The following is a 23214-nucleotide window of genomic DNA, read 5'->3' as shown; positions in this document are numbered from 1 at the left end:
CTGTAGAAGGGATGCTCTAGCACACATATGTCAGAGTCAAGGCCGCGGGCCACATCCGGCCCGCGAGAAGGTTTTTTACGGCCCCTGGGATGATCTTGATTTATTATTAGAACCGGCCCGCAGACCGCAGCAAGCCGGCAGCCCGCAGATCTTTTACACGCACCAATACTACATTTCCCACAATGCAACGCGACAGGTGAGCTGACAGCTTATCATTTTATCATACACCAGGAAGCGTTGTGCGGTAAAGCCTTGAAAATGGAGCATGTAATGAGCATCATCACGCGCACAGTTAACTTTATCAGAGCCAAAGGTTTGAATCACCGCCAGTTCAAGGCATTTCTGACGGAGTTAGAAACGGAGCATGGTGATTTGCCTTATCACACAGAGGTGCGATGGCTAAGCCAGGGAAAGGTGCTTCAAAGATGTTCGAGCTTCGTGAGGAGATTTGTCTGTTCTTGGACAGCAAAGGGAAAGACACAACACAACTCCGAGACGAAATGTTTCTGTGTGAAATGGCTTTTCTGTGTGACATTACGAGTCATCTGAATGCAATGAACTTGCAGCTGCAGGGTCGGGATCATGTCATCTCTGATATGTACAGTACAGTGAAGGCATTTAAAACCAAACTGACTCTGTGGGAGACGCAGATGCGGAAAGAAAATTTGAGCCACTTTCCCAGCTGCCAGACCATGAAAGAGAAGCTCTCTACCAGTGCTTTCCCGAGCGCACAGTTGGCTGATAAATGGAACAAAAGTCCGCCATTTGTTGTTGTAGATGCTGTAGCACTACACACTGGAGAGGCRCTCAATCCCGTTGAAGCCTCTCACTGCATACAGCTACAACCACAAACATAGGCACACAGCCAAACTTAGTACAATACCTATTCTACACAGTCTAACATGGTCAAATTGCAAACCAGTCTGCTACAAAGATTTAGCCTGATATGCATTATGGTAGCCTGGTACCAGATCTATTTTTGCCGTATAGACAACAGCACAACCAGATATGGGAACAGGTTAGCATTATGRGAGAAATCCTAAGCGCTCGCAACTCTGACTTGGACTCAATCACACGTGGATGTCAATGATTATGGGGTTTCGTATCCTTAATGGGAGGCAACTGGAACAAAGAAGGCTTAACTTTCCAAGCAGAGCAGCCATCTTGTGCCTTCACCTGGCCTCGGCCAAGGAGGCGACGTGGACCGTGGTCCACCAGGGGCATGTACCTCCACACGTCCGAGCTGTTCAACTGACCTCCTACAAGACGATACAATCAGGTCAGGGTCAACATGTAGGCTATCAAGCGTTTCAGTGTAGGAGTGCTAATCTAACATCAGTTTTGCCATTTAGATCACAAGGAATAAGATGGCATGGACAGCTGATACTAGATCAGCACTSCTACTCTGAGACTMTTGATTCATACCACCCCAGATTTCAGAACTGAGGCAATGGACATGTTCAATAGCTTTGAAAAATGCCACTGCATTCCTGAGGGGRGATTTTCCTTGCCACTATATCGCCTTGGGCTTTCTTATAGGCTTTGGAAATGTCTGTCTGGGTAAATAAATCTAGGGCAGAGATACAGTGAAAAGCAATTAAAAACAAACTGCATTGAACTACATTGAGGAAGAAAATGCAATTGACCTGTGCGTCCATCTAAGTAACATAATAAAAAATCCCCATCAAAATCTGCTAGATATATGTTTTTTTGCATGGGCTGCGTCTCAATCTGACGCATCCACCTACTGTACAGTATGTCAGCTTTACACATCTGCGGTGGAGGTGGCTGAGCTACAGTGGTGTTTGTCAGACCATGAGACATCCCGAAAATCAGTCTATTCACGAAAACGTCTGTAGCGTCCGAACGATCTGAATGGCCTAYAAACTAATATGACCACTCGTGGAAAGATGACTCTCACGAACACGATGCTATTCTCCGTTTTGGTCTACGACCCCCAAAAACCCCACGGGATTCATCTGAAGTCGGCAATGCTGAWGTACCAACTTTGGGTCTTCCTTTCCTGTAGCGGTCCTCATGAGAGCCAGTTTCATCATAGCGCTTGATGGATTTTACGACTGCACTTGAAGAAACTTTTGTTATAAGTTATTGAAATTTTTGGGATTGACTGACCTTCATGTCTTAATGTAATGATGGACTGTCATTTCTCTTTGCTTATTTGAGCTGTTCTTGACATAATATGGACTTGGTCTTTTATTAAATAGGGCTATCTTCTGTATACCACCCCTACCTTGTCACAACACAACTTATTGGCTCAAACGCATTAAGAAGGAAAGAAATTTCACAAATGAACTTTTAACAAGGCACACCCGTTAATTGAAATGCATTCCAGGTGACTACCTTATGAAGCTGGTTGAGAGAATGCCAAGAGTGTGCAAAGCTGTCATCCAGTCAAAGGGTGGTTACTTTGAATAATCTCAAATATAAAATATATTTTGATTTGTTTAACACTTTTTTGGTTACTACATGATTCCATATGTGTTATTTAATAGTTTTGATGTCTTCACTATTATTCTACAATGTAGAAAATATAAAAAATAAGAACAACCCTTGAATGAGTAGATGTGTCCAAACTTTTGACCGGTACTGTATATATATTTTTTGAGCTTTCTTATCTCATATCTTATCTCATATCTCCGAGACATAGGACACCTACATTTTTTGACTGTCTTTTTTTTGCCATTTATGGATGTGTTATTCAATAGTAAGGGCCAAATTAAATATTTTAGCAAATATTTGTAAAATATAATTGTATTTATACCTAAAGGGATCTTAAATTCTAAATCAAATAGCTAAATGATCCATGGTATGTTAGCTTAGTCCCCCCCAAACACAAAGAGGATAATTTAGTTGCTTTGCCAGTACCATAGAATTAGATTTCCTTTCCCCCACCCTCATATCCTGGCAGGTAGGAGTGTTGAGCCAGTAACTGAAAGGTTGCTGAATCAAATCCCCAATCCGTCAAAAATATGTCGTTCTGCCTGTGAGCAAGGCAGTTAACCCCCAACAACAACTTCTCCCTGGACGCCTCTGATTCAGAGGGGTTGGGTTAAATGAGGAAGACACATATCAGTTGAATGCATTCAGTTGTACAACTGACTAGATATCTCCCTTTCCCATATCACCCAGACCCAGTGAATTTCATACACAAAGCAGGAACCATCAGAGATATGCCTGTTTTTTGTTGCAAGGCTAATTTTCCTAAGGTATAATAAAGTATTCTATTATATTCTATTCTTAGTAAGGCTCTGCGGAGGTGTTTTTRTGTGTGTGTGCCTCTTCTCTGATCCTGTGCCCCTGTACAAAATAAGATTCATTATTATTTATTTAACTTGTAGAGCGCTTCACATTACAAAAATGATCTCAAGCGCATGGAAAGCTATAAAAAAATACTATTTGATTTGATGGATATTGAATGTCTCTAGTCAGCTTCAGATGATGGAAAGGCAGATGAAGCAGTTTGGGTTGGAATATATAGTTAAGTGTTATTTTAAACTAAAAGCACATTATTGTACAATAACCATGATGATATAATATCACCTTGTCTCCCAACAGTGGTTTCATGATTAGTAGGTCATGACTGTCAATCATGGCACACACATGCCTTGTTCAATATAAAAAGGCATTTATTAGGCTTATGTAAGAGAACTACACTGATATCTGCAGGCAAATATCTAATGCACATGAGTTTGGACATGTTCAATGGGTGTTTGTTTTGCGTTGCCCGGTACCCTGGGTGTGAGGAGTTTACACATTTTAGACCATTCCATTGGTCCTAAAGTGAAATTTCCACCCACCCAATGAAAACAAAGCATTCAGCATTTTCAGTATAAAGAATGTAAAATAATTATACAAAATGTTCCATGTCTGAGGAGTCTGAATCACAGACTACTACATTTCACACCAGGTAATCGCTGCATATTAACAATGTATTTTAAAAAAAACAACAGATACATTCATCACAAAATGGTTCAATGCAGTATTGTAATGAAGCTCTGTAACATAAGCTCCGGGGTGAAGTTTCCCCATATAGGTACAGATTTAACCTTAACCATTAGTGGGGAAAGTGCAAAACTGACCCAAGATCAGCATCTAGGGACAACTTCACCCTACTTTGTAATGTAAGAGGAAAGGGAAAAGAGGCAAGACCTCGCCACCAGGTGGGCCCACTGACATAGGGTATAATGTAGGGGAGCTCCTAACTGTAGARGGAGAGCAAATGATGGAGGGTATTGTATATTGTGGTTGAATCTATGTGGCTGACTGGCTGTGTTTGTTTACCTATTTCTTTCCTAGCCTGTTTGGCTGTTTATTAAAGCCATAATCTGTCATTCATTTTTCMGCCAAAAGGGCAGCTCCACCACTAAGCTAACAGGTACTTTAGAAATGTATGGAGCTATGGATGCAATAACTGATAGCCCATGACATCAGCATGATAGATTTGAACATATTTTGAAACTAACAYTGTTGTGTAGGCCGACCTCATATGATAGGGTCAGAGTTGAAGTAAATTCATGAGGGATTTATAAGTTAAAAACGTCACAAATCAAATTTAAATGACCACCGAGAAGCCTTAACCTTTTCAGATTGTACAGGAGTATTTTTCAGAGTGAAGAATGGTTTTCAACATTCTATAGTATTTATGTGGAGCAGTCACTCATGTGCAATACATTTTCTTTGGCACTAGGGGGACACAGATACCTTGATAAATAAAAAACATAAACCTGAAAAGTTCTGTTTTCCACTCAAACAGGTGTGTCTGGAGATGTTCACACTTCCAACTTTTAGTGGAGTTAATTCAGAGCCGGAGTTAAGTAGATGACAGATAGTGACGAAACTTCATAACCTGTCAACACTGGGTAAAAATGGATAGACCATTATTATTGAGAATGCACTGAAGACATTTCCCAGTGAGCGCCGTCCAACGTCGATGTCCATAGATGTCATTTGTAATTTTGCTCACTGGGTGAGTACTGTCCCATGGATGTCTAAAATACGTCATTTTGCTTACCGGGTTGGATAAATGAAACCAAAACCGAAAGTATGTTAATCCTACACTCTTAGAAAAAAGGTGCTATATAGAACCTAAAAGGGTTCATCGGCTGTCCCCAAAGGAGAACCCTTTGAAGAACCCTCTTTGGTTCCAGGTAAAATCATTTTTGGTTCCAGGTAGAACCAAAAGGGTTCTACCTGGAACCAAAAATGATTTGACCTGGAACCAAAAAGGGTTCTCCTATGGGGACAGCCGAAGAACCCTTGTTGAACCCTCTAAGAGTGTAAGCTTGATAATCTAGTTTTATCCCTTAGGGTAGGCACACCATGTCATGGGATTCCCCATTGGGCTCAATATAACTGGACTGGGGATGCTGGCAAACGCACTGCCACTGACAGACACTCACTTCAATGCCTCATGTATACCTCCGGATGAACTAGGGGAGAGAGGAACACTGCCATTAAATTCTGGAACGGTACAACATTTAAGGAAGACATTGTCTCCTTGGATGGAAATGGTGAGACAGTGTATGTGTGTGTGTATGTGTGTGTGTGCGCACTCGCGCACGCATGCGTTTGTGTGTGCCTGTCTTTTACATCTTCAGTTGAGGCTTAAACAGTATTTGAAAGTTAGCCATATGTCCATGACATGTAACCTAATTGTACRTCTTGTAAATGTGTATGTTTGTCTTTCTCCGAAGAATAGAATAACAATCTGGTTAGCGTATGACAACTTGGCTGGCCACAGAGACCACATAATAAATAACCTCTCAACCGAGCACTTTCAGAAGTTTATGTGTTTGCATGCCTAATTGTTTACAGAACGATACAAGGAATTTATAACCTCACTATGTATACAGCTGTTCCAAAATGAGCAACTGCCAACATGTGGGAATGACAAGCCACAAAGAAGTTGGACCAGGTTGTTCTGATTGATTAACAATAGATGAAGAGMGGGAGGAGAAGAAAGAGAGAAGAGAATGATAGCGTGAGAGAGAAAGGAAGAGATAAGTGAATAAATGGAGATAGCGAGAGGGTCTGTGAGAGAGAGAGAGAGAAAGAGAGAGAAAGGAAGAGAGAGAGAGAAATTAGTATGATATTGGAGGAATCACGGACAGAATGGACATCCCAATCCCGTATAAGGTATTTCCCTAAAAAAAAGGGAAGGGGGAAAGCAACAATGATGCCGGATATTCTCACAGGATGTGTTAGCCCTGGACGAGCACTGAAAGGTAGAGGGTAGAGCCGGCTGTGTGTGTGAGAGTGTTTGTGTGAGAGTGTGTGTCAGTGAGGATGTAAGATTACCACAGGAGCAGCAGCATGAGCAGAAGACTGCAGGGGAAAGTAACCATTTCGAAGAGAGGTAAACACCTATGGACAACGATATTGGATAATATTCTGACGTGTGTGGTTTCTATTACTTGCTGGTTAGGGTGAATGGTAGGAATGCCTTGGAGAAGGATAGAAGGGTCCTCAGCTGTGCAACAGAGGGCAAAGGAGAGGAGAATGAGATACTTAGCAGTGGAGGTTGTGGAGTAGGTAAAGAAATGTCCTGTGTAAAAGAGTAAGGAAGAGAATTAGAAAATGTGTGGATGGGTGTACAGATGAGAGAATGTGTGAGGTATGTTCTAMTGGGCTTTTGTGAAGTCTCTGAGGAGAGCGTCGTTCAATGAGGATTCAAAGGGTATTTTCCTGTTACCTGAGTGATGTGGATAGCATTGTGCTCATGTCAAAGAAACGTCATGCAATGACCGTCTTGATTTTTGCGGTAGATGTATGACCCCGACAATTCTATTAATTTCTGCAACTTTTTCATTCTACCTAAAAACAGTCTGAGATCTTTGAGGCTTTGTACAAAAGACACATAGGGCACGGAGGGAGAATCACACTTTCATCTCTGGAATTCGTTTTAGCTGTCACATTATACTATTTCTGGTGAGACAGTAAATATCTACGATATTAAAAAGGTCAGCACTTCAGCTGTATGAACCAAAACAAGTCATTGTTGTTGGTTAAAGACTACCTTTGTTCCAATAATAATTAATAACCTTTTAGATCTCGGCTTGAGTGATCAGTGGGAGATTCCTTTTGCGTCACTTAAGACTAAAAACAAGCCTGAGAGGAACAAGAACTAAATATAGTGGCATGCTAAAATGTTTTTCTTATCCACTGCACTTACTCTTATTTAGCAAACCAATCTCTCTCTTACTCTCATTCCTTGACGTCACAAGTGGAATAAATGAACAATGACAAGTCAAACAAAGGCAACCGTGTCCAGATAAACAACTTCCCTGTTAGGAATGCCTCCTGTGGATGGTCTCAGTTCATGTCATAACCCCATCATTGTGTTTCCTGCACTCATGTCTGCTCTGTCTCTTCTCACCTCCCCTCTCTCTGTGTGTCACAGCACCATGGCAGCCTACCTCTGGCTGGTCCTGGCCATTGTCAGTGATGTGGCAGAATCCTTGTTACATCCCTCACGCCAGCTCTCCCCCTGCCAAATGGTAAGTGACCCTGAACTGAGTTGCCTCAGTAGCAGAATTTTTGAATGTTTTTATAGCTGTCAACCACAAATAAGTATGTGATGTGTACGTAATACGTAATGTGTAAACTATGTAACTGCCATGTAAAATATGAATACATTTAATTTGTAATGCACTTTTTCGCAAAGTGTTAGTTTGTGCAATACAATAAATAGGTATTGGAGTACTTATTTTAATGTGGGACCCCTGATTATAGTTACATAGACGGGAGGAATAGTGTTGATAGTTGCTGATAATTGATGTTTGTGTTATCGGTTTTGATAAGAGTATCCTATGTTTTATTGATACATCTGAGTACTACAATACTGCTTGTGTGTACCTTGATGTTATTATCTGAGAGTTTTGGCAGTTTTCTCACAAATCTCTCATGTACTGTATATGCAAAATATATTGGTTACTTTCGAATTCTCAGGTAGCAGAGAACGTTTCTATTGAAGTCTTGTGATATGAAACCGATCCTTGTTGTTATTCTAGCCATGCTGTTTCCTCATGCTCTGAACAGCAGATAACAGAACATACAGTTTGACCACATAACCCATATGTAGTCACACCTACACTGTTTCATTTTGAGATGGAGAAGAATAAGTAAATGTGCCCAGGCAAGATAAAAGTAAACTATAGCCATAGAGGAGGCACATGTTCCATTACCTCACAGCTCTGTACTGTGCTTGTGATGTCTCAAATCACTTTCAGACAGTGTGTTCAACTCTCATCCTCCAAGCACCTACATTCATGTAAGTTTTTAGACATAGCTGGACATAAAGTCTGACTCTTCTTGGCATCTTCCTTCGGTAGACTGACTGACTAACTTCCTCTGTCTAAATGGTTGCCGTGACAAATGTGTATTCTCGGTCTAGCTCCGTATTTGGATGAAGCSGCTCTATGTCCACAGCCAAACGGATCATATTAAGGAGCTGAAAGCCCCAGGGCTGCTTTCCATAAGGGAATTTTCCCTCTCTCAGGTACTATCAATCTGGACCTGATGTTACACAATTTTCTTTGTTAGTCTTTAACTAAAGGAGGCTCTGGCATACAGTAGCTTTCTGCCCTGAGTCCATAGAACATTAAAGTCCATTGGTGTTTTCCTTCTCTCATTTTTCCACCCTCTGCGAAGACACAAGAAAACAATATCTGATACGAAATTCATATTGCTGTAGTTCTGGGAATGTATTGCATTCCTGACTACTAACGACTAAACTGTATAAACAGGCAGGATGAATTGGAGCTGGGCAGGAAACTGGCTCTTTAGACTGCAAGAACTGATAGCATAGCGTGCCAGTTTGAATGGAACGGACTAGAAGGAGATGTTTTCATTTTTAGAGGCAGTGTTCATTGTTTATGCATTCTCTTCGTTTTATTTCATAGCTTTGGTACTATTTTCACAAGTATGTGATGCATTTTCTAAACTCTTAGAACAAAACTACAAACTGGTGACACTTTTAACACAAAAGCTTTCATTGTGCATACATTTTGTTTGTAGACATCTTTCACCATACACCATACAAATGTTTACTGTGAATATAATGAGTACATTAGTTTAATCACCAAAGCACATCATAATGATATCTTCTCAATTTTGTTATTTTAAAAACCAGTTAATCCAATAGCAAAACATGTAAGATACATATAGTGCCCTTCATAATTATTGGGACAGATAAGCTTTTTTTTCTTCTTTTGGCTGTATACGTAAAAAGTTTGTATTTGAAATCAAACAATCACTATGAGGTTAAAGTGCAGAATGTGGGCTTTAATTTGAGGGTATTTTCCTCCATGTCGGGTGAAGTCACTTTGCAGTCACTTTTAAGAATAGAATAAGAATAGATATAGATAATAGAATCAATATGTTTCCATGAATGTGGATGCTACCATGATTACGGATAATCCTGAATGAATCGTGAATACCCCCCTTCGCCAAAAGAATGCAAAAAAAATGCTGTTATTGTCATGGTGAGAGGTTAGCATGTCTTGGGGGTATGATATTTGTGAGTCTGTAACTTTCTCACTCATCATTATTCACGATTCACGCAGGATTGTCCATAATCATGGTAGCATCCACTTTCACGTAGAAGTGTTTAGAAACATATTCTATTCTTATTTTCAATAAATGTGACTCCAAAATGACAGGTCATTATTTACCATACATTTCTATTGGGTACAAAATAATCTGAAATGTAACCAAATCAAAGAGGAAATGCGTCCAACAAATCTGTAGAGTCACAAGCTTGATGTAGTCATTGCGTGCTATGAATATGGGAACAAATACTTAACTTTTTACTACTTTAACACACATACAGTTGAAGTCGGAAGTTTACATAAACTTAGGTTGGACTCATTAAAACTTGTTCTTCAACCACTCCACAAATTTCATGTTAATAAACTATAGTTTTGGTCATTTTCCCAACAATTGTTTACAGAACAGATTATTTCACTTATAATTCACTCTGTCACAATTCCAGAGGGTCAGAAGTTTACATACACTAAGTTGACTGTGCCTTTAAACAGCTTGGAAAATTCCAGAAAATAATGTTATGGATTTAGAAGCTTCTGATAGGCTAATTGGCATAATTTGAGTCAATTGGAGGTGCACCCGTGGATGTATTTCAAGGCCTACCTTCAAACCCATTGCCTCTTTACTTGACATCATGGGAAAATTAAAAGAAATCAGCCAAACCTCAGAAAAAAATTGTAGACCTCCACAAGTCTGGTTCATCCTTGGGAGCAATTTCCAAATGCCTGAAGGTACCACGTTCATCTGTACAAACAATAGTACGCAAGTATAAACACCATGGACCAGGCAGCCGTCATACCGCTCAGGAAGGAGACGCGTTCTGTCTCGTAGAGATGAATGTACTTTGGTGCGAAAAGTGCAAATCAATCCCAGAACAGCAAAGGACCTTGTGGAGATACTGGAGGAGACAGGTACAAAAGTATCTATATCCACAGTAAAACGAGTCCTATGTCGACATAACCTGAAAGGCCGCTCAGCAAGGAAGAAGCTGCTGTTCCAAAACCGCCATAAAAAAGCCAGACTGCGGTTTGCAACTGCACATGGGGACAAAGTCGTACTTTTTGGAGAAATATCCTCTGGTCTGATGAAACAAAAAATAGAACTGTTTGACACATAATGACCATTGTTATGTTTGGAGGAAAAAGGGGGAGACTTGCAAGCCGAAGAACACCATCCCAACCGTGAAGCACGGGGGTGCAGCTCATGTTGTGGGGTGCTTTGCTGCAGGAGGGACTGGTGCACTTCACAAACTAGATGGCATCATGAGGCAGGAAAATGATATGGATATATAGAAGCAACATCAGGAAGTTAAAGTTTGGTCGCAAATGGGTCTTCCAAACGGACAATGTACCCCAAGCATACTTCCAAAGTTGTGGCAAAATGGCTTAAGGACAACAAAGTCAAGGTATTGGAGTGGCCATCACAAAGCCCTGACCTCAATCCTATAGAAAATGTGTGGGCAGAACTGGAAAAGCGTGTGCGAGCAAGGAGGTCTACAAACCTGACTCAGTTACACCAGCTCTGTCAGGAGGAATGGGCCAAAATTCACCCAACTTATTGTGGGAAGCTTGTGGAAGGCTACATTTGACCCAAGTTAAAGAATTTAAAGGCAATGCTACCAAATACTGATTGAGTGTATGTCAACTTCTGACCCACTGAAATTGTGATACAGTGAATTATAAGTGAAATAATCTGTCTGTAAACAATTGTTGGAAAAATTACTTGTGTCATGCACAAAGTAGATGTCCTAACCGACTTGCCAAAACTGTAGTTTGTTAACAAGAAATTTGTGGAGTGGTTGAAAAATAAGTTTTAATGACTCCAACCTAAGTGTATGTAAACTTCCGACTTCAACTGTATATGACCATGTATTGCAATGTGAAACATGTACAGTATTTTTAGATGAAACACTGATTAAGTTTGGTGAATAAGTGACTGTATGAGTTTGTGTGTTATACTTAGTCAATTTAGTTTTGAAACAACTGTCTTTTTGATTATCTGTTTGGASTTTTGTACTAAGCGTTGTGAAAATGTACAACATACTTGTGAAAATTGCACCAAAGAGATTAAAATAGAATAATAAGTAGATGGAAACATAAAGTTGGGGTTTTACAGATGTGCTGTACCTCACTTTCTTTCTCTTTCTGAAACAACATCTTTAGATCTTATAATGATATATGACCCATGATAGGTTTATTGTATATGACTGGTTATGATTTGCAAGCTATTTCAATTGCATATGAGTTAAGTTATTAATTAGAAATGTATAAGGTAACATTTGTTCATAAAAGCCAGAAGAAAGCATTCAAAAAGCTTGACATTTAGCAAATAAAACAAAGGAAGGCTTACTTCAAATGTATGCCATGAACCTAAATCCACTTTGTTTTATGTGAGTTGTGTGTGTGTGTGTGTGTGTGTGTGTGTGTGTGTGTGTGTGTGTGTGTGTGTGCGCGCATGTGCATGTGCATGTGCACATGTGCATGTTCTATGGGCTGTATTTAGAGAGTGGGCTTATGCCATATGGTTTAAATTACCAGCCACGCTGATAAGTTAATAGTTAAATGTTTAAAATAATAATGGAAAGAGACTCTTCGTCCACTAGGCGTTCTGAAAATCCCTGGGTGGAAGAGGGGGTGTAACAAGAGCTTGTTTTATGAGGTGAAAACCCCACAACAAGCCTAACAGTCTCCCTTGACTGCCAAAAAACACAGATACAATGGCCCATAAAACAACTCTCTACATGTGCACAAACCATTTGGTTTGTGAGAGTGAAAAGTGTCAAGGTGACTTGTGGTCATTTGGGAGTGTGCAGTGGTGCCGTGAAGTTCAAAGCTCATGTAGTTATCTCTCCTTGTTTTGTCCACAGGTACAGAATGATGTGTACTGCAACGATCTGAACCTGAGGACCGTTCCAGCCAAGCTTCCTCATGGCATCCAAAAGCTGGACCTATCTCGGAACCTTCTACAGAACCTTACCCAAGAGGTTCTATCAATCTACACCACCGTTCATCATCTGAACCTCCACTCCAACAAGATCCAGTTCATCCAGCCGGGTCTGTTCAAAGACATGACCAATCTGCAAGTGCTGGACCTCTCCAGTAATTACTTGGATGTTTTTGCTGTTTTGAAAACCAGCATTGGGCCTCTTGTGGCCGTGAAGAGGCTTGACCTCTCAGGCAATGGCCTGTACACAGGGATGACCGACTTCTTTCTCAGTGAAGCCCCAGAACTCATTAGCCTTTCTCTGAATGGCAATAGTATCACCAAAGTGGGCAAGGAGACCTTTTGCGGATCTTTGGCCTTGAGAAACATTGACCTTCACAACAATGTCATCTTAGAGATCGATGATGGAGCATTTGACTCGCTGATCCATCTGTCCGAGCTTGATTTGTCCATTAACTCCATCACTTGTATCACTGACTTTAACCTTTCCCAACTGAAGGTGCTGAACCTCAGTAGGAACAGCATGGAGTGCTTCCAAACCACAGACTCAGACCTAGAGTACGAGCTCCTCTAYCTCGACCTGAGGGAAAACAAGATCCACTACTTCCCCGTTCTCCCAAGAAAAAACAAGCTCATGTACCTGGATTTGTCCAGGAACCGCCTGATGAGCATCAACACCACGGGGACAGCGGATGAGATGGAGCACTTCAGAGACACGTTTGTGCCTCACACACAGTCAGGTGGARCCAGCCGACACCAGGACCTCTCAAGGCTTATGTACCTCAACATGAGCTACAACCAGATCAATAGCATMCCGCAGTCTTTCTTCTGCAGCATGGTGTCTCTTGAGCACCTCAACATCAGTAATAATTGTATCAGGGMCTTTTCTGTAGATCAGGAGAGCCCTCTGAACTCTCTGAAGACCCTGGACCTGAGWTACAATGCCCTACAGAAACTCTCGTTTGGTGAGAACACCCTAAGGTCACTGCAGGAACTCTTCTTACAAGGGAATGTTCTCAGAAACATGGACTCTGGACCATTCCAAAGACTGCCCAGCATCAGAGGCCTTCACCTCCAGCAGAACTACCTGAAAGTCTGCCCCTCACAGCGAAAACCACCACAGACAGACCACAACTCCCAGGATCCATCAGGCTGTGTCTCCTTTGCGTCCATACCAAGCTTGCACTTCTTGAACCTCTCTGGAAACAGTCTTGAAGTTCTGCCACCGTATGCCTTCAATGGCACCATGCTCAGGTTGCTGGACCTGTCCCTAAACCCAGGCTTGGATATTCACCAGAATTCATTCTCTGGTCTGGAGAAGTCCCTAACTCACCTATCATTGAGAGAGAACCACATCACAGAACTGAACACAGACCTTTCCCTGCTAAGCAGTCTCAAATCTGTGGACCTGTCCACCAACAAGCTGAGCGCTCTCCCCTTGTGGAACAAGGAGCCCTCCATAGAGTCCCTGAACCTGCAGAACAACAACCTAGTCACCCTGGAGCACGACACAGTCGTGGTCCTGGAGCGGACACTCAAAACCCTTTACATGGGCTCGAACCCTCTCAGTTGCTGTAGCAACCCCCGCTTCCTCAACATGCTCCAACGCTCCAATGTGGTYGTCCCGGACATCGCCACAGTAACCTGCCAGTACATGGAGAATTCAGAGCTAGTGGAGTTGAACATTAGGAGCGTTACGCAGGAACAGTGTCAGAAGCTGGACAGTAAGAGYGCTAGCATCATCGTCATTGTGGTGATGGCTTTGGTGCTGATCGTGGTGCTGGTGGTGCTCTCCAAGGTGTGCCACCTCAGGAGRCGTAAGCTCAACAGTAGCTTCAGGGCCTGAAGAATGTGTCCTGTGATTGGGGAGAAAGAGATGCTGGAAATGTGTCTCCTCAGAGGGACTACTAAGCACAGAATTTTCAATGTGAAGTGTGCACTATTTCCTAATTTTAACTCTGGAACATGGCAGCCAAGTCTTCAAGTTAAAAGAAAAAAAAAGACACAAAAACCATGACCACAACAATATGACTTTCTTACATTTTATCATCCAGGAAGTACTGTGTCTCATTTTGGGTCAGATTTGAGACATGTTGTGGTTTATAGAAGTGTCATACATTGAAGGTGTTGTTCTCTTCTTCTTGGGAATAACAGACAGTCATGTGAAAACACAAGAGTATGAATGTGGTCACTTTTTATATAATTAGCATCATCGTGTGCACATACAGTTTATAGCCATTTCCACTTTTGGGCAAAATATTTTATGACTGCACAGAGTCAGCAGATATGCATTAGATTTGCTGATCCAGATTTAAGGCCTTTCTTTATCAATGCTGTAGTTTGCACTTTAATTTGATTGTATTTGTAATTTTTTTAAATTATTAACCTGCTTTTGAATGTGCGCTTTTTTGTTTGTTACATAGACTAAATTACACTAAGTAGGGAGCACATAATGCAAACATGCCCACCAATGCCATGTAATGGCAGAGTGGAGAGCTTTCTCCAACTAATTTCAACATCAGCGCATCATTATGAAACCACAGGGTTTGAAGGTTATGGCTGCAGTTCTTGAGATGACTGTGACACTACAATAGTATACACTTAGTGTTTTATAGAATTTACAGTTCCTATTTGTGGGACATAAATAGGAAGTACTGTATAGAAGTGAATTGTTTCACCTTCTATAGGATAGTTACAGTGAATATTATTTTCATAACAGTATTTTTGTATTTTTCACTGGTAGATGTACAGTAGGTATGGGGTGGTATGTGGAGACCAAAAACAGGATTGAAGCAATAACTCCAGAGGAAGCAGTACTGTCAGAACAACTGCAGTACATTTTTGTAGCTTGTTTTAACAGCTTGTAGGGCACTGCAGATACCTTTCCTGTTTTTGATGAACTCACTCTCGAAAAAGCCTGTACTAAATAATTATGTRCAATTTCACAAAGCTGGGTTCCAGCAATGTGGTTTTCCCTTGATATAAAATATATTTTCCCCTTGAAATCCTCTCCGGTTGCTACCATACATGGAGAGGCTGTGAAGGCAAATGACCGGTTTGATAAGTTAAGTGATACAGTGGATCAGTGAGGCTTTAACAGAAACAAGGACCTGTTTTGTTTCACTGGGGAAAAAAGCCTTTTTAATGCATTCTAATCTGGCCCTTCGCTCTCTAGGTTTTCTCCCTACAATATGTCAGTTGAATGACATAGTGGAGTGAGAGAAGCAAACACCAACCCAACACTTTCTTCACAGACAATTTGGCCAAGCTTAATCAATGCTGTAATGAACCCCTGCCAGACTGAAATCCTTAACTGCGTAGCATTCAGCTTTTTCCACCACCATCTCCATGATCAACTTCATATCAATCAAAATCATGTAATTGCAAGGATTTGAGACAATCAATGTTGTTTTGAAGATAGATTGCTTTGTTATTCATGTGGAAGCTATCCATGTTGCATTTGTTCTCGTAAAGWGATCTTGCCCTTATTATCTGCATAGGCCTAGCCCACAAGACCAACCATGAACACTAGAAATTCCCCAGTCATGGATTGTCCTTACCCAACACTTGCCCCAGCAGGTCAGTGAGAATGAYGAGGAGGAGAGCTTGTGAAAAGAACAATGCAGTTACAAAGTGACAACAAGGACTGACCAACCTGTAGAGAGTTCATTGAATTACATTTGTTTTAGCTTTCTWGCCTTTTATATAGGACATTGTTACAGACATACTGAATTCACACAGTTGTCATTCCTATTAAGTCTGTATTACAGTGCATTTCTAAGTTGAATGTCATAGAAGGTAGGATATGATTCCTTACTTTATTTTGTAATGTTAGGGACTATTTTAAACAAGAAAAACAAGCCACGGGAAATCCCTGGTGAGGAAAGTATGTCCTAAACCATATTAATAGATATTTATTTCAGAGATAACACTAGAGGAAGAGTAGTTCCATCCTGTTTCTCACTGTGACATGCTGAGTCACAGTCACTGCATTTGGGGTAACCCTCTTGTTCTGCTTTTTTCCCGCTCACATGACTGAACTTCAAGTGAAACCGTYAAAGGTCAAACTAATGTATAGAGATGACACGATAAGTCACCTGCTGCTTGAAGTGACATTCCCATTGACTACAGTCAATGACCAGCATTTTACATAAATTGACACTAAAATGATAATAAAATATCATGAATATCATAAGTCACACGTGTATCAAAATGTTAGGTTGGCTGTTTGGATGCCATGCAGGCAAGTCAAAGCTACGGCTGTGCATGTTACAGCTAATAAAGAAAGAATATTAGCATAAATGGAGAATGGTTTTGATGGTGTTATGTCAATTTCATGACAGTGTTACGTACCGTTTTATGCAATGTTAAATTGAAGTTGCACCCTTGCTTCTGTGTTTATCTGTTCACTGTGTTTTACATGTACAGCATATGAAGGATATTACAATGAATATATTATGAACTACTGTAAAAATATATATTTATATTGTTTGTATTTTCTTAAGTAAATTATCTATGTAACAGAATATATTGTCGTAGTTTTTTTTATATGAGCTTTAAGAGCTATGCAACTAACCAGAATCATGCTCATTGGGCACAAAACAACGKAAAAAGAGAGGAGGGACTACCTGGATTTTGTCCAATAAGAAACACTCATTTGTATTTTCTATTTAATGTTGTAAAACATTTTCCATAGAATGCCCTAATGAACATGAACCAGGTAATTAATTTTCCTGAGCAGATGAGACAGGGGCTTCTAATGCAACCCTGTCATGGTTATGGGAAGACGCTTAATAATAGAACTGATACCGTTGCCAGTAAAAGTTTCTCTGATTTGTCTCCGTGGGCACAGATAGCACAGTGTACTATGTTCTCCACTGAGAACACTGGCCGATCATCTCTATTTTTATAACCTAAGGGCTGAGATCTGCTGATCTGGCMGCCATACAGCAGCACAAGTCCCCTCTGACCCCTCAAAACAGGATGCAGGCTCATGGGAAAGACCTCAGGACACATAAATATAAACTGACGTCTTATTGGCTGATTCATTTCCAAATGGACCAACCCCTATAGGTTTGTTGTGTTGTTTTGGGTTGCTTCCTTCTTTTGTTGCGTTCTTATTAACCTCTCACTGTGGTTAACGCCACCCGGTGAAAAGGTGTGCTTGCAAGATTCCATTTCTAATAGTGTGTTTGGATCCTGTCATGATCAAAAGGGTCCATGCTTACCCACAAAACCCAGGGGCGTGTGTGTGTTAAAATAAACCATTGTTTCTGAGGTATTTGTGAAATAAGGCCTTTGTTCTTGGATGTGACGCCCACAGGGATCATCTTAATAAGATTATACTCTTTCGTCCTGAAACCCTAAAGGAGCACCAACTTATTTTGTGCATTCTCTCAAAGCCTGAGTTGAATGTTGCACTTTAGGCCCTACACTTTTTCATTCAAATAAATTMACCCAACTCCTGTGTTAGGTTGCTGAGGTAAATTCCAAACTGAGGGCCAGCGAAAGTTACAAAGAACCAAACCTGGTTCTTATTTATTTGGTTACATGTACCATTACCTCGCCGATAACCGTTTGACGATTTCTTTAATAAACTAGACCTTTCTTTCAACATGAGCACAAGGGCTTGACAGCTCTATGTCTGGTTGGGGCTAAGTAGTGTGTTCAGGTGATCACAAACTGTGGAAGTCCCGGAGTACCAAAAGAAGTTCATGGAGCGACCATTACTACTAGAGTAGTAAGCAGGGTGAGTGTTCTATGTCATTATTCACACTGGCCCCAATCCAAAGGGCCCCTATTGATTGCACRGTAAGGGCCACTTTTATAGACTAGTGACATAGAAACGTATGTGTGTTTGTGTGCGTGTTCGTATGTTCATGTGTGCAAACATGTGAGTGTGTGCGAGCACGTTTGTTTGTGTGGGTGTGTGTGTGAGGCCTGGGGAGGCTCACCATCACAGACTGAGTGCTTCCTTCCCTCGAACCCTGGGACCTGTGACTCAAAGGTCCACCATAAGCAGGACAGGCAGTTAGGTAATTTACTGTCTGAGCAGGCATTGGGTACATGTACCATGAACCTATCAGAGGGAGCAGTATTTGATGTTGGGTGGAAAATGCCTGTGCATCTGTGTCATGAATGGCGATAGGAGGGACCACACAGTCGATGAGCAAAACGATTCACATATTAGTAAGAGCGTGTCATCAAAATATTTAAGCCACATTAAAGCTTTCACTTTCTGCCAAGTGACCCCAAATGTATAAGTAATGGTGAGTGTGTATATAACAGATAAATAGCGCCTCGATTCAGATGTTACTCATAAGTCAGATGTAATGTCTCAAGATAGTTCCAGTTCTTTGGCCTTCCTTACAGTACTGTTTCAATAACAGAGGTAGGTGGATAATGTTATTCTGCAAAGCAGACAACTAATTTCTCAAACACAATAGCACATGTTATGTCTTTGCTGCTATACTAACTGTCATGCCATTATCTGCCCTGCAAATACCAGGATTTTGTGGTTTTCCCCATCTAACCTAAACAATGTGAGGGATGACATTGAAACCTCAACACATGGAGATTTGGTTACATAAAGGTGGGCTTTAGTGCCGCAGGAGCCCCAAACTAAGACTGTTTACGTGAACTAACAGACATAATCTACATCCTCATYCTCAGAATCCAAAATCTGATTGGCAGGAAGATCCAAACAACTGCTCCAGACTCAATTTGTTTGAAAATTGTGTCTCCCATCCACCCAAAGTAACATTCACAATTACCTCCGCTGTCTAGCAGTCCCACGCTGGGGAGTTAACTCCGTGTTATGTAACCGACAATCACCACTCTGTACGTGCATCTCACAATCCAATGGGAGGCACACAGTATTACACAGAGCCATGACTACTTGGAACTCTATTCCACATCAAGTAACTGACGCAAGCAGTGAAATTAGATTTAAAAAACAGATTAAAAAACACCTTAAGAAACAGTGGGGACTGTGAAGCAACACAAACATTGGCAAACACACACACACACACACACACACACACACACACACCACACACACACACACACACACACACACACACACACACACACACACACACCACACACACACATACATACACAATACATACACATGGATTTAGTACTGTAGATATGTGGTGGTGGTGGAGAGGGGCCTGAGGGCTGCTTTGGAAACAGCTAATGGGGATCCATAATAAATTTAAATACAACACTTTCATCAGAAAGACCTCGGGTGAATCTTAAAAGTCCTTCCTCAATTCCTTGAATCTATGATTCCTTGATCTCCTTCTCATAACCTCATATCTTCTCCTTCATTGCATTTTGAGGAGGAGGTCGAAGAATCAAGGAATCCAGAACAGGAATCGAGGACAGACTTTTGAGATGTACCCCTCAAGTGTCTTTGCTTGATGGCAATTGGAGGTTTGTCCTAGAGTTTTTACTGCTCTCTGGAATTGGTGGTGGCACTGGATAGCTATCCTCTGACGTTATCCATGTTCCTGGCGCCAATACAAAGTGCTGTCAATCAGCCACACCACAGTTGGTGACACCTTATTGGGGAGGATGGGTTCATAGTAATGACTGGAACAGAATGAATGGAATGGTATCAAACACATCAAATACATAGTTTCCATGTGGCTTCATACATGGTTTCCATGTGTTTGATGCCATTCCATCTACTCCATTYCAGACATTATTATGAGCAATCCTCCTCTCACCAGCCTCCTGTGAGCGACACACTTCATGCCTTTTTAATCTTTAATAATATTAGATAGCAGCCCCTTCTCATGCCCCAGACGAGTTGACCCCATTTCACGTTCTGAAATCTTCTCCAGAAAAAATCACTTGGGGCTCAAGGATATTGTTTGGGAAACCCTGTTCTAGAGCTTACAAACCATTTCCAATGCATGTTTTGAGTTTTGTGGATAKGCACAATATCCTGACAAATTCTGAATCCATATGTGTCTTTTAGACATATTCAGTGGCTTGCGAAGGAATTCACCCCCCTTGGCATTTTTCCTATTTTCCTATTTTGTTGCCTTACAACCTGGACTTTTTTAAGCACAGCTTAAAAATTCACCTTCAACATAATTATATATATWTTTTYCCCCTCCAATTCCAATCTTGTCTCATCGCTTCAACTCCCCAACAGGCTAAGGAGGTGAAGGTTGAGTCATGCATCCTCTGAAACATGACCCGCCAAACAACGTTTCTTAACACCCGCCCACTTTAGGCGGAAGCCATCTGCACCAATGTGTCAGAGGAAACACCGTTCAACTGAAGATTGAAGTCAGCCTGCAGGCACCTAGCCCTCCACAAGGAGTCGCTAGAGCACGATGTGCAAGTAAAGTCCCCCCGGCAAAACCCTCCCATAACCTGAACGATGCTGGGCCAATTGTGTGGCGCCCTTTGGGACTCCCGATCATGTCCAGTTGTGATACAGCCTCGGATTGAACCCGGGTCTGTAGTGACGCCTCAAACATAGCAATGCAGTGCCTTAGACCGCTGTGCTACTCGGGAAAATTCCAGAAAATGATGTTATGGATTTAGAAGGTTCTGATAGGCTAATTGGCATATTTTGAGTCAATTGGAGGTGTACCTGTGGATGTATTTCAAGGCCTACCTTCAAACTCATTGCCTCTTTACTTGACATCATGAGAAAATCAAAAGAAATCAGCCAAGACCACAGAAAAAAATTGTAGACCTCCACAAGTCTGGTTCATCCTTGGGAGCAATTTCCAAACGCCTGAAGGTACCACGTTCATCTGTATAAACAATAGTAGGCAAGTATAAACACCATGGGACCACGCAGCCGTCATACCGCTGAGGAAGAAGACGCATTCTGTTCCTAGAGAAGAACTCACTTTGTGCGAAAAGTGCAATTCATCCCAGAACAACAGCAAAGGACCTTGTGAAGATGCTGGAGGAACAGGTACAAAGTATCTACTATATCCACAGTAAAACGAGTCCTATATCGCCATACAACTGAAAAGGCCGCTCAGCAAGGAAGAAGCCATGCTACAAACCGCCATAAAAAAGCAGACTACGGTTTGCAACTCCATGGGACAAATATTGTACTTTTTGGAGAAATGTCCTCTGGTTTGATGAAACAAATATAACTGTTTGGCATAATTAATCGCTATTTGTTTGGAGGGAAAAAGGGGAATTTGCAAGCCGAAGAACACCATGTGAAGCACGGGGGTGGCAGCATCCTGGTGTGGGGTGCTTTGCTGGCAGGGAGGACTGGTGCACTTCACAAATATAGATGGCGTCATGAGGCAGGAAAATTATGTGGATATATTAAGCAACATCTCAAGACATCAGTCAGGAAGTTAAGCTTGGTCACAAGTGGTCTTCCAAATGGACAATGACCACAAGCATACTTCCAAAGTTGTGGCAAAATGGCTTAAGGACAACATAGTCAAGGTATTGGAGTGGCCATCACAAAGCCCTGACCTCAATCCTAAAGAACATTTTGTGGCAGAACTAAAAAGAGTGTGCGGCAATGAGATCCTACAAACCTGACTCAGTACACCAGCTCTGTCAGGAGGAATGGGCCAAAATTCACCCAACTTATTGTGGGAAGCTTGTGGAAGGCTACCTGAAAGGTTTGAACAAGTTAAACAATTTAAAGGCAATGCTACCAAATACTAATTGTTGTGTATGTAACGTCTGACCCATTGGGAATGTGATGAAAGAATAAAAGCTGAAATAAATAATTCTTCTCTATTATTTCTGACATTTAACATTCTTAAAATAAAGTGGTGATCCTAATGACCTATAATAGGGAATTTGTATAGGAAATTAAATGTCAGGAATTGTGAAAAACTGAGTTTAAATGTATTTGGCTAAGGTGTATGTAAACTTCCGACTTCAACTGTATATACTTTACTCACCGTGAACGGCGATAAGCGTTTACCCATCTATTTCTGTACCACTACATCACTGTCAATATTAATTTGTAAATGACAGTGCACGGCAAATGGTGTTACCTMTATCGGAAAAAAATTATGAGATGTTGTTCCACTTGGAACCCTGAAAGATTACTTMATCTTATTCATTGTTTCATTGCGCATAGAGGTGGTGGAATTATGAGGGAATTAAGTCAAGGTCAGAATAGGGCTTATCTGTAAACACACCTCCACCACACCTTAATTTCTTTGATCTCCATCCCCAAGGAGTAGTGGGTGAATAGCATGCTATTATCAGGCTTAAGTTCATGGGCAGAATACACGTATAAAAGGGAATTATGCTCCTTTTAAGCGCACTGAACTCGGGTTCGGAATTCCCAGAGTGCTTAACATACAAATCTAAAGCTGCACAATACTGTATGTCGTCTATGCATATTATCTGTTTAACTGAAATCATTTTTTTTTTTTAAGTGAGTTAAATAACCTAAGGCTATGTCTCGCAATTCTCCACATAAAAGTAAGTAAGCTTGAAAAGTAAGTACCAAAAACTCTCTTTAACGCTCCAAAATTAAACTCACGCATTCTCATATGTAAGCACACAACCCTCACGCCCCTTGTTTTCTTCTGTTCCTTTACCAGACAGATGTTTTTGGCAACTCCACGCCACCCCGCCCTAAAGGCATCATTTCCTTTGACGCAGATTTCCTGTCTTGATTTTTTTTCTTCTCCTGCAGTATTTTGACTTGTTTATGACATGGCCCGAGATAAGAGCGGAGTA

At 41.1% G+C, this 23214-nt stretch overlaps 1 protein-coding gene across 1 annotated transcript; it reads left to right on the top strand.

Moving 5' to 3' along the window:
• Window positions 1-6226: 6226 nt before the first annotated feature.
• On the top strand, window positions 6227-17033 carry LOC111981634 (transforming growth factor beta activator LRRC32-like). The gene is made up of 3 exons (XM_024013008.1): window positions 6227-6376; window positions 7421-7517; window positions 12431-17033. Exons 2-3 carry the CDS (start codon window positions 7425-7427, stop codon window positions 14351-14353), a joined length of 2016 nt encoding a protein of 671 aa, XP_023868776.1. The 5' UTR covers window positions 6227-6376; window positions 7421-7424; the 3' UTR covers window positions 14354-17033.
• Window positions 17034-23214: the final 6181 nt, after the last annotated feature.

Source organism: Salvelinus sp. IW2-2015, linkage group LG20 (assembly GCF_002910315.2).
Source record: "Salvelinus sp. IW2-2015 linkage group LG20, ASM291031v2, whole genome shotgun sequence".
Classification (NCBI taxonomy): Eukaryota; Metazoa; Chordata; class Actinopteri; order Salmoniformes; family Salmonidae; genus Salvelinus; species Salvelinus sp. IW2-2015.
The sequence above is the reverse complement of the archived record's forward strand: the minus strand, read 5'-3'. Positions and strand labels throughout refer to the sequence as shown.